The sequence below is a fragment of the Chiloscyllium plagiosum genome, unplaced genomic scaffold (genome assembly GCF_037043375.1).
Source record: "Chiloscyllium plagiosum isolate Xiang-an unplaced genomic scaffold, Cpla_swu_hap1 HiC_scaffold_38, whole genome shotgun sequence".
NCBI lineage: Eukaryota > Metazoa > Chordata > Chondrichthyes > Orectolobiformes > Hemiscylliidae > Chiloscyllium > Chiloscyllium plagiosum.
This window is the reverse complement of record NW_028270176.1, coordinates 84,248,542-84,261,667: the sequence shown is the minus strand read 5'-3', so window position 1 is coordinate 84,261,667 and position 13,126 is coordinate 84,248,542. Positions and strand designations below refer to the sequence as shown.

Sequence of the window (13,126 nt, the reverse complement as noted above, 5' to 3'; positions counted from 1 at the left end):
TTTATGATCATCCAACATCAATTTCTAAATAACCTGATCTCTAGCTCTGTGCTCAACAAAATGTTAATGCCAGCTATCTAACACATGCTCATGAAATCCATTTTTCCCAGCATGAGCATTCAGTTTGGTTAACACAGTTTAGATATAATGTAAACAGTGCATTATTACTGCAGTAGCCACAATTGTGTATATCTCATTTTCCTGTTTTATAACCTGCCCAACATTTGTATTGCAGCTATCACTTTGATATATAACCCCCATCAATGTTTCCAGCTCCTTGCTGTTTTTACGCTCCACATTACAAGATTCTGTAGAATCTGAGTGACGTGGACTTTGGGGAGATTAATGGTAGAGATCATCTTGCCACATCATTTATGATCTTCTTAAGCATCATCGTGACATTTTCTCCAGACCTCCCGTTATGCTAGTGGAGTAGAGAAGGACAATGATCGTTCAATAATGCTCTGTATTTCCCCCAGAGAGCTGAGACTGCTCTAACCTGGGTGGGAACCTTACGGCAGGCTGGTAAAGCATTGCTGCTGCTGTACAGGATCTTAGTGAGATCACATCTGGAGTAGTGTGTACAGATTTGGTCTCTTGGATGAAGAAAGGATGTTATTATCTTGGAAGCAGCTCAGAGATGGTCCCCTCAACTGATTCCTGCAATGAGGGTGCTAACTTATAACGAAAGGAAGATCAGGTTGATCCAATAGCCATTGGAGTTTACAAAAATGAAAGAAGATCTTATTTCAACATAGATGACAGGAAGGAGTCAACAACTGAAGCGAATTACACAGATAGTGGAGGAATCCATTCCGTTCTTCAGCCTGTTACACACGAACAACAGAAGGATATTCAGGCCTTTGACCCTGTTACACCTGTTCAGCCCCTGGAGCCTGATGTATATTTACAGGAGGAGGCCAATCAGCCCCTCTAATCTACAACACTGGCCCCAGAGTAGGCCATGCTGCACCAGTATCCTATTACACAGCAACAGGATAAGTCCATTCAGCCTCCTCAAGTCTGTAACATAGGAACTGAAAGCGGTCACACAGTGACTGGAGATTTGTTACACTGGGATAGCAGGAAGCCATTCATACCCACCGAGTCTGTTGCAAGAGAATTGGATAAGGATAAAAACTATTTGAGACTTATTTCATGAGAAAAGAGGAGGTAATTCAGACACGTGTCTGTTGTATGGGAACAAGAGAAGACCAATCGCCATCTTAGTCCCATCTCTGGGATACAAGAGGAGACCGTTCAGTACCTCCACCTATTATGGAGAAATATGAGAAGACCCATCAGCCCCTCAAAATGTTGCACAGCAACGGGAAGTTTCCATAATCCCCCACTCCTCTAACGCATCAACAGGGGGTGGTCATTCTGGCCTTGGAGATGATAACATGGGAACGCCAGAAAGACTTCATCCCATCGATTTTGTGCACCAGCAGGAGGATGGGTCCTGTCAGCCACACATACCGCTTATGCAGCAAGTGGAGCACATCTCTTAAAACCCTTTTGCCAATCAAATAGGAATTCAAAGAAAACGTAAAGGTTTTAGAAAGGGAAGAACTTATAATAACTGAATACATTGGGGAGTAAAATGTAACAATAAAGTATTGTAATTTAAGGCAAATTATTAGAATCCATTGTTGTGGACATTTGCAAACGTAAACCACAATTCATCGGAGTCAACGTGGTTTTACAAAGGATAAATCATGATTGAAGTGTTTTCTTGAGTTATTTAAAGATGTGACAAACAAGGTGGATAGTGGGAATCCTGGAAATGGAATATATCTGGTCTTCGTGAAGGATTCAAATACGTTGCTTCTCCAAAGAGTGCGTGGTAAGATCAGACAGCATCGGTTTAGGAGTAATGTATTGGCTTGGATGGAGGATTGGTTAACCAACAAAGTGCAGTCAGATGAATTAATTGTGTCATTTTCTATTGGAAAATGCAATTTGTTGGGTGCCATAGATTTCAGTTCTCATGCTTCAACCATTTGTGATCGACATTATTACTCGGTTGACGGGATAGAAAATGCTATAGCTACATTTTCAGATGACACTAATATTGGTGGGAAATTACTTCGGAATGATGATGCAAGAGATTTAAAAACAATATGTATAGATTGGGTGAATGGGCAAACATTTGCCAATGAAAATTAAAGTGGATAAATATGGGGTTATTCAAGTTGGCCAGCCTAATAAAAAGGCAAATTATTATCTAAACGGAGAGAAACTTCAAAGTGCTTAAGTGCAGAGGGATTTGGGTGTCTGCTTGCATATCACAGAAAACTTACTTGCGGGTACTTGAAGTAATGAGGAATGCAAGCATAACTTGAGTGTTTATTTGTAAAAGGATAGAGTAGAAAGGTTGCTGTAGCTATGCAAGTTGTTAGTGAGGCTGCAACTGGAGGACAGTTTGGGTGTCCTGCAGAATGAGGTATTTCCATTGGAGGCAATTCAGAAGAGCTTCATCAGATTGATTCCATATTTGAAGTGTTTGTTTTATGAAGAGAAATTGACCAGTTCAGGCCTATACTGTCGAGCTCATAAGAATGAAATGAGATCTCATTGAGGTCTGTAAAATGCTAAACGTAATTGAAAGTGTAGATGTGGAGTGGATATTTTTTCATGTGGCGCAATCTACAATAAGAGACGAGAGTTTGAGAGCGAGAGATGGCAGGAAAGTGGAACAGAGGACGCGATGACATCAGCCATGATTGTATTCCATGGCAGAGCAAGTTCGAAGGGTTGGATTCCTGACTGATGCTCCTTGTTCATATTCAGCTTTACGGCTGTGTTACACAGTAATGGGGTAGAATTATGTATCAAACAGGAACCAGGCACTCCGGATAAATCAGTCTAAATCAGTTTGACAGAACGTCACCAGAGGAGTCACACAGTGACCAGTGCTGGGTCCTCAACTATTTACAATCTATATCAATGATCAGGAGGATGGAACAGATATACAGATACTGAGTTTGGTCATGTTGCTGTGATAAGCAAGAGATTAAATTATCAAGAGAGGGTGGAGGGTCTACAGATAAATGCAGAGAGGTAAAGGCAATGGATAATAATTTGGCAGCTGCAATATAACATGATATAATCTGTCATTTCATTTACAGGAATAACGGAAGGCAGTATGTTACTGAAATGGAGAGGGATCACAGGGATTAATAATACTGTGTATTGGGGGGTTCACTCTGACCCGTTCAGACAGGGGAGGTTTTACTCCATCCCTGATTGTCTGCTCCTTGACGCTCCAAGTGACCCCATTGCTCTCCGTGCACATGGAATACTTTGAAGTGTTTGATTGGTGATGGGGGATGCTGTTATCAAACGTGTATCAAGGGGATGGTCTTTATCCAAGATACATTCATTCCTTTCTACATGGAGATCTGAAGACGATGGGAATGGCTGCCTGCTTGTGAATGAAGAGGCTGTGGTTGCTGTCTGGACAGGGGTATTCACCAACATGATGTACTGTGATGGGCACGCTGCAAGATTAATACAGAGAGTGCGCCTTCAGTTCCTCTACCTCTCCCCATTGACACGGCTACTCCGCAGATGCCATGTAGACCATCGAGAATCCCACTATACTGGATACACCCGGCAGCTCCCTGCTGAGGGAGAAACAATGTATTTACCTCACCATATATATCCTCCGTCACTGAATGGTTACATTGATGGCAACATACTGGGAGATGATGAATATGTCACCTAGTCCTGTTTGAAAAGTTCCAGAAGATAGAAGCTGAATGAAACTGTGACCCGAACAGCCACTGGCAGCACCGTCCTTCCCCCTGGTGTGAAGCTGCAGGACGTGTTAAAGGAGTTGACACCGCTCTGTGACCAGCTCCATATTCAATCAGAGTCCCCTCACACTCTGCTACTGGGTTAAGTGGAGCTTGGGAAGCTGTTCCGGAAAATTCCGGGGTGGAAGCAGCAGTTCTCTTTCCCCACACACACTCACTGCGTGGTTTCAGAGCCTCCCCTCTCTGCAACCTCTGCTCCATTTGTTGTTCATGTTGCAGACCCAGATGTTGTAACTCCAGTCCCCAGGCTCCATCCAAGAGTCCACAGGGTCACCAAATCCTCAGGTCTCCCTGAATCTCTGAGGCAGCTCACAGCATAACTTCCAGCAAACCATCCCCAGCTGCTGCACTAACTTTTCAATAACAGGAGTCAGTTAGAACAGACCGGATTCCCGCAAAATATTTTAAGAAGGCCGCTTAGACACAAACCTTTCCTTATTGTGAATATAGATGGGAAGTGTGCTTGCCAGATATGTTGTGATTGGTCAAACCACTCGACATTAGGCAAAATATAATCTATTTAAATGCTTTAGTTAAAATACAATCACAGAAAAGAACATTTCGGGATGACTTATATGTTGGAACAATTACACATACAATAGATACCATACCTTAATGGTATACACTGCTTGGCACAAAGATATATTCAAATACAGATTCTTACATTGTAGTTTTCTGATCCAGGAGAAATCAACATAAATAGATATCTCAGAGAGAAAGGCAGCTGGGGATCAAGTATTGACACTTCCAACCATTCTGGGAACCGAACAGCTTCTGAATGCTGCAGCTAAAAACAAAACAAAGAAAACTGGTCTGGGAGAGCTGACCACTGCCCTTCCATCGTTACCACCGTTTTAATGAAACCTAAAGGCTTTCTCAGTTATTTACTTAAACTGTTTTCAGACAGCAGTTCTGCACCTCTGCCTTTAAAAGCTCTCATCAAAAAAAAAACCGAAGAGAAAATAACCTTTTTACAGTGATAGTATTCTCACAACTCCACCTTTAATAAAATGATCCATCAATATATACAAATGGATTCATTTTAGACCGCCTAATCTTCCACTATTAGTAGACTGGAATGAACATATATTACATTGACTCTGAGCATACAAATGTTCACAACTCGATTCGATTTCAGTCATTTCACTCCTGCCACAGAATGCCTTTTGTCTTTCTTCATCCAAGTCTCTACAACATGTCAAAACTTAGGTTTTCTCGCCCTGTCAACTTTATAATTTCAATAAGCTCAATAAAAACGGACTGGTATTTTTCTCCCTAAACTTCTCCAAAATCTTTAAGGGTCACGATCAGTGATAAAGATTTGTCTCATGTATGTTATTGGCAATTTAAATGCTGAAATGTTGTAATGCCAACGCCAAGCTCAAGGCCTCCTTCCCCATTGTGGAATAAATCTGTTGATGTTTCTACTGGACACTCCAACCACACGTTACATAATGGAGCACTTCTCATCTCTCCAATACTCCTTCTGAATGACATAGCTCCTCATGTCTCAGCATAAAAATATTACATCCTTCTGTACCACTTCGTGATGTAACCGCTTCACCTGCTAATGCTGGCCTACACCAGTAAACCTTACTCTCACAGGGATATGTTTTAAGAAGATCTCGCACATTCTTCTCAATCCCTCACAGAAACCAAACTTTGATTTCTGAACCCAATCATCATTATCAGCCATTCAGCTTCTAATCTTGCCATAGTAACTCTCTGCTCTTCCACACGAGTTCTCACGACTGCAGGAAGTGAATTGTTAACTTCTCCAAAATTAGAGTCTCTCTCAGAGTGCCATAACTTTGCTCTGTTTTAATACCCTTCCCCACCTTTCAAAATTACTTTGTTTGATTCTTTCAAACACAACGTGCGTTTAACCAGGGATGCTATTTTAGATTCCTGAAACACTTTCGGCTTTTGGCACAAGCTCATATGCACTTCAGATGGCTTTCTTCACCTCCTCCGATAAGGATGCAAATACCTATCAGCTTTGTTTGGATAAACTAAATCCACATGTTCTCTGGCCACTGCACTTGTTTAGCCACTTTCTGAAATGAAATTAAAAAGGCTCCCCCATCATTCTCATCAAATTTAGATAATGCCTGGATGTATTTAAACAGATCCTGATCAGGCCTTTGGCTACTATAGGGTTGCTCAACCTCACTATCCTCTAATGAAAATCCATACCAAATGAAGAGGAATTTAGAATAGCTTAACTATTGTAAACCTTAAGCGAATAATGGATACAGTGCGTTCTGCAAATGAACTGTTCAATCTATTAAAATCATCTAAACACACCCCTTGGCAAAAAAGAACATTCAGACATGCATTCTTGCATACAGTTCTCCAATCCAGGAGGAAACACCATCAAGTGAGGCTTTAGAGAGAGTAACAGCTAGGGATAATTTACTAAAACTTCCAACCCCTCTGGGACCCCAAGCACCCCGTGATTGTTACAGCTGCAAGAAAAAACAAACTAGAAAGCCTGGTCTGTGTGAGCTGTCCATTGTTACTACTATTTATTAAAAACCCTAAAAGCCCCGTGAGTTATTTGCTTGAGCCGTTTTCAGTAGGCACTTTGGCTTTTAAGACCTCTTACTAAAAAAAATGAGAAGCTAACGTTTTAATTAAAAAGTAACAGCATTGTCAGGCAATTTAGATGCCTGGTCCTTCACTCAATGGGCTTGCTCGTGTTACTGATCGGAAGGTCACCTGAGAGGGACAACCACAGGTACAGACCAAGTTACAAGGATGTGTCTCATAACTTCTGAAACACACCTGCCCATGGACCATAACATGGAACATACCAGGAAGTGAACAACAGTTTGACACACACCATTTCAGTATTTCTGAGCTACACAATGCCAGCACTCGATACACCAGGGAGCCAAAACCCAAGGCCAGGGAAAGATACAGAGGGACAGAGAGATTCACATTAAAGACAGAAACAGACAATTAATTAACTGAAAAGATGTTGTGGAAATATGGGGAAAAAGAAAGGGCAGTGGGACTAACTGGAGAAGTGAGATCTTCGTGAGTAAATTTACAAGAATGACAACATTGAATAAAGGCATTGTCAGATCAGCTGGATTGGTTTGTCACATCAAATTCTCTATCTGCTTCACAGAACATCACAAACAACATAAACTGGGACAAGATGACAGCGCAGCATGGAGAGCTGTGCAGACCATGCTAGTGTGTTGTTCAGTGAACTGCACTATTTGCCCAGCATAGAGAGTATTGCAAACGTTACTATCATATGCTAACTTTCCTCGCATCAGATTACTGCTTGCAATGGGAAGGTTTGCTCTCTGTGTGTGTCCGCGCGATTGGCGTGGTTGAATGCGAAACTCACTGTTTGAGAAGGAACGCACATGGAGGAAACTTTTAAATACGAACAAGTGGCAGGCTTTTTGTTAATCAACAGAGAGAACGAGGGAAGTTTCATGGACAGATGAGATAAAGTGTTTGAGAATATTAAAATAAAGTCATTGCCAGACACAACAGCAATATACATCGGTGTGCACATGAATGACAGATGGATGGGGGTTTGGTGTGAATTCGAATCAGATTTGCTTCGGCAGGTTTGAAGCCGGGAGCGTCAGCAGCAGATTATTGGCTTCATTAAGCCTGCATTTCATAGCTCAAGATTCAAACAGCAGATGGAATAAGCAGTGAGATATATTCTGGAGTGGTGAGTATTTCAAGTTAGAAATGGTCAGGACATGGTGTCAGGAATCAGCTCGTGGTCAAAGGGATCTCCCACAGTTGTGACTTGTCTGCTTCAGCTGGAGATATTGGCCAGGGATGGGATGGAAACAGTGGAAGGAAGTGGAATTTGTAACCAGAGCATTAGACGGTGACCTCTATACTCTTAACAGCAAAGGCAATGCTACAATGCATTGTGGTTCTCCCCTGAAACTGAATAGATCAACATAGAGACCCGGAGTAACACTGCCAGAGCAGAGAGCGAGACAGTAATTGAACGCATTCATTCATGTAGTTAGTAGTGGTCTGTAGAGTGAATATCTGGATTGAGAGATTCAACAGGAACAATAATAGTGGCAGGAAGTGTAGACTACATGGAGTAACAGTAATACAGTCATAACTGGTTTATAGAAACAAAATCTGGACAGTGACACTCACCAGGAACACCAATGATAGCCAGGAAGGGATAATAAAAATATTGAATAATGAGAAGAGCGTAATAGATCCGCAATGATAATGACAACCAATCAAATGCAGAAAGATACCAAACATAATTGGATAAGCGACTGTCTATTGTTGGAACATGCCAGTCTAATGTTCTCAGATTCTGATCCATTGTTTGAATATTCCAGTCTAATGTTCTCATATCCTGATCCATTGTTGGCACATTCCAGTCTAATGTTCTCAGATTCTGATCTCTCCTCTCCCTCTCTCTGGATCTGCTGATCCCGATCAGTGCTGTCGGTGATGCTCCCGCTCATGTTATGGAATAACACATTGAACGGACCCCATTTATCATTAAAAGATGGAAACCCTCTACTGGCATAATTAGAATCCATGGAGATTGGCATTAATCGCAGTCACTGAACAAATAGGCTCAGTTAACCTGTTCAAAACATCACTTTTCATTTATTGGGTTTGGATGGAATGGATGAGGGTTGCTGAGGGATGGATCATAAACCTTTCAATCTTTTAACTCTTTTTATTAATTTGTACGTGAGAGTATTAACAGGACACTGCAGGGGTCAATATATGTTCCACTCTGTTTATGAATGGAGGCAGTTATAAAATAACAGATCGGCCGCATCAAAAAAAGTCGGGTGGGCAAGTTTCTCGATACCTGAACAAAAATTACGGTACTTGTTGACCAGTGTGAGGCTACTCCTGGTGTTAATGCCCTGTTGTCAAATCCTTTCATAACCCTGAGACAGAGCATTGAGACTGCTGCTCAGGAACAGACCGAAGCAATTCTGTCCCTATGGGCCTCTTACAGAGGGATAAGAGAAGGCCATTAAGCCCATATTAGCCTAGTGCTACTTGAAAAGGTGGAAAGCTGGAATATTGGCACATTTTGCCGAAAGATTCATTCAAAACAAAGAGATGTGTCGCTGCATCTGTATAAAGTGTTACTGAGAGGGCACCTGGAGTACATTGTGTTGTTTATGTTTCTGTAACTCCATCAGATACAGTTTAACGGCTGCTCGTAATCCACGGGTTGCTATCTCATTTAATGTCTCGGATCTGTTACACAGGGACAGGAGGAGGCCATGAAGCCTCTTGAGTCTATTTCAGAGGGACAAGAGGAGGTCATTTAGCCTTTCCAGTCTATTACAGAGGGACACAAGGAGTCCACTCAGCCTCTCGAGCATGTTGCAGAGGGGCAGGAAATGTTTATTTAACATTCAAGTCTGTTTCGCATAAATGTTAGTTTCAAACTAGTTGTGGAATAGGAAAGACCTGATGTAAACATTAAAGTTCTAACTTTGAATAAGGCCAATTTTGAAAGTGTTAGGCGAGCCCTGTGAAAGGCAGATTGGAATACCCTATTCACAGGTAAAGGGATGGTTGGAAAATGCAAGGCCATCAAAACGTGGTTTCAGAGAGTCCAGAGCCAACATGTTCCTATTCGTGAGAGGGGCAAGGCTGGTGGGTGCAGGGAGTGCTGGATGGCTAGAGATATTGATGTTATGGTCAAGGTAAGGAAGGAGGCATATGTCAGGAAAACAGAGCTGAGATTAAGTGAATCCCGAGGGGAGTGTAAGGGCAAAAAGTGTATTGTCAAGGGGGAAATTGGGCCAGAAAATTGTGGACATGAGATGGCTTCAGAAATAGTGTTAATCAGGCATTGAAGAAATTCTACAAATCCTTTACTGGCAGAATATTAACTAGGGAGACAATAGGGCACCTTAAAGGTCAGTAAGGCTGCCTATGTGTGGAACCATAGGAGATGGAAGGGATACTAAACAAGTATTTTGCCTCGTATTTAATATAGAAGAGGTTACAAGAGCGAGAGAATGAAGAAATGCATAGTGATATCTTGAAAAGTATCTATATTACAAGGAGATGTTGGACATTTAAAAACATATAAAGGTGAACAAAGCCCAGGGACCTGATCAGTTGTATCCCAGAATATTGTGGGAAGCTAGGAAAGAAATTGCTCAGCCTTTTGCTGATATATCTGTAACATTGATTTCCACAGATGAGGTGGCAAGAGACTGGAGAGTTGCTAACATAGTATCATTATTTCAGAAATTAAGGAAAACCCAGGTAACTATAGATCGGTGAGCCTGACGTCAATGGTGACTACATTGTTGGAGGGGATTTTGAGGGAAACGATATATATGCATTTGGAAAGACAAGGAGTGAAGAGGGCTTTGTACATTGGAGATCACGTCTCACTGACTCGGTGGAATATTTTGAGGAAGTAATGAAGATGGTTGATGACGGCAGGACAGTGAATGCTGTCTTTATGGAATTCAGTAAGAAAACCAAAATGTTCTACATGGTAGACTGGTTAGCAAAGTTAGACTGCCTGGGATCCAGGGACAGCGTGCAATTTAGATCCAAACTTTTCTTGAATATCGGAGACAGGGTGTGACAGTTGGCATTTGTTCATTAACTTGGAGACCTGTGACCAGTGGCGCTGCTCGCAAAGATCAATAGTGGGTCCACTGCCTTTTGTTACTTATACAAATCATTTGCACTTGAGTATATGACGTATTGTCAGTAAGTTTGTAGATAAATCCAAATTTGGTGGTGTAGTCGACATGAAGAATGATCTCTCAGAATATAATGGGAACTTAGTTAGGTGAGCTGAGGAGTGGCAGATGGAGTTTATTTTAGATAAATGTGAGGTATTGCATTTTGGCAAGAAACGTCAGGGCCAGACATATAGGTAGGGATCTGTCGAAAGTTGCCAATCAAGGAGAACTCCATAGAAATTATAGAATCCCTACAGTTAGGAGACAGATTTTCGGCCCATCGAGGCCACACCGTCCCTATAAACAGTATCCCACTGGACAAACCACCACCCTATCCCTCTCAGCCTGCATTTCCCATGGCTAATGCCCGTCTCCCTCACATCCAAAGGTACTATGCACAATTTAGGATGGCCAATCTACCCTTACCTGTATATTGTTATACTGTCGGAGGGAAACATAGCACCCGAGGAAGCTCACACAGACATGGGGAGAATGTACAAACTCCACACAGCCACTCATTCAAGGATGGAATTAAACCAAGATCGCTGCGCTCTGAAGCAGCAATGCTAGCCACTGAGCTACTGTGTTCTCAGTTCCTTGAAAGTGCCATCACAGGTAGACAGTGCAGTGAAGAAGGCACTTGGTGATCTTTCCTTTATTGGTGCGTGCTTTGAGTCTAAGCAATTGCATGAAACGTTGCATCTGTACAGGACATTGGTTTGGCCACTTGTGTAATATTGCCTTTAATTCTGGTCAACCTGCTGTCGGAAAGATGTTGTCAAACTTGAAAGGGTGCAGAAGAGATTTAAAAGAATGTTGCAGGTGTTGGAGGGTTGGAGTTACAGGGAGAGTTTGAATAGGCTGTGGCTATTTTCAAGTGTTGAGGCTGAGGGTGGACCTTAAAGAGGTTTATAAAATCATGAGGGGCATAGAAAAAGTAAACAGTCAATGTATTTTCCCAGGATAGACGATTCCAAATATAGAATATAAAGGCTTAAGGTGAGAGGAGAAAGATTTAAAAAGGGACGTGAGGGACAACATTTTCACACAGAACTGCTGCGTGTATGGATTGAACAGCCCAAAGAGGTGGTGGAGGCAGGTACAGTTACACCATTTGGATGGGTATGTGCACGGGAAGTGTTTGGAGGGAGATGGGCCAACTGCTGGCTAGGGGGTCGAGATAAATTTAGGATATTTGGTTGGTATAGATGAACAGACCCGAAGGATCTTCTTCCATGTTATACATCTCTGAGAGTCGATTGACTCTTGAGGGTGAAGGTTATGTGAGACTGGAAGAGAGAACCCTGGATGTCAAGAGATATTGAGGCTTTGACCAGAAAAAAAGGAGGCGTGGCTCATGTTCAGGCAGCTCGTATCAAGGGAATCCCTGGAGTATTACAGGGGATAGAGGAGATTACTGAAGACGGAAATCAGCAGGACCATAAGGGGGTATGAGGTAGTCATGGCTGAGAAGATTAGAGTGAGTCCAAATTCAGTATAGGAAAGATAAAGAGCAACTAGAGAGAGAATAGGATGCTTTAAAATCTAAAACCGGCATGCATGCGTAAAACCTCAAGAGATGGGTGAAGTCCTCAATTTCCCCTCGGTGTTTATCACAAAGAAAGACATGAAGATCTGTGACCTTTAGGAGGTTAGTTGTCATATCTTGGTACAGTCCATATCACAGTAGAGGTGCTGTTGGACATATTAGAACGCAGAAAGTCAGACAGATCTCTTGGTCCTGACCAGATATATCTAAGAGCACTGTAAGAGGCGAGAGAAAAAGCTTAGGGACCAAGATCCCGGAAGACTGGGCGGTGGCAAATGTTGTGCCCTTATTCAAGAAAGGCTGCGAAGAAAAGCCTGGGAAATATGGACCCGTAAGCTTCACACCTGTTTTCGGTGAACCACTTGAGAAGGTTCTGAGAAATAAGATGTGCATGCATTTGGAAAGACAGAGTTTGACTTGGAGCAGTCAGCATGGCTTTGTGCATGGCGGATCATGCCTTACAAATTTTGTTAGAGATTTTTGAGGAAGTGACCAGGAAGGTTGATGAGAGCAGGGTTGTAGATATATTATATATGGATTTCAGTAAGGCCTTTGATAAGGTTTCACATAGTAGGCCGCTCTAGAAGGCTAGATCGCATGGAATCCAAGGTGAACTGTCAAATTAGACTGAGCTGCCAGTGGAAGTGGTTGAAGTCGGTACAATAACAACATTGAAAAGGCATTTGGACAAATACAATGATAGTAAAGGATTAGATGGATACAGAGCAAAGACAGGGAAATGGCAAATTGGTAGATAAGGTGCAATTACACCATGGTTTGTTGACAGAGCACGGTGGGCGTATTGGATGGGCGAGTACAGAGGGGGAACATTCCCATCCCAGAAGGTGCCACACCACCAGACCCACCGAGCATGGTCTGTGCTCACTACCGAGTTCAGTGCAGTATTTGAGGTCTGATGAAATGTCCAGCAATACAGGATAAGCATCAATAACCTTCCCCGCTCTGTCAGGATAAGGGTCACCGTATTCTGTCTGCTCCCTCACAATCACTGTATATCTGTGATTGCAACTACCCCCGAACAAGGCTCGTGGTCCCCC

General features: G+C 42.3%; 1 protein-coding gene across 1 annotated transcript in view; it reads right to left on the bottom strand.

Moving 5' to 3' along the window:
* The window catches only part of LOC148139715 (putative G protein-coupled receptor 139), a 100,951-nt gene that overhangs the window by 38,334 nt on the left and 49,491 nt on the right, over positions 1 to 13,126 (bottom strand). Inside the window, exon 2 of the mRNA XM_087980961.1 lies at positions 7,977 to 8,294. Within this exon, the coding sequence (XP_087837087.1) occupies positions 7,977 to 8,294 (318 nt within the window). The remainder of the gene's footprint in view (positions 1 to 7,976; positions 8,295 to 13,126) is intronic.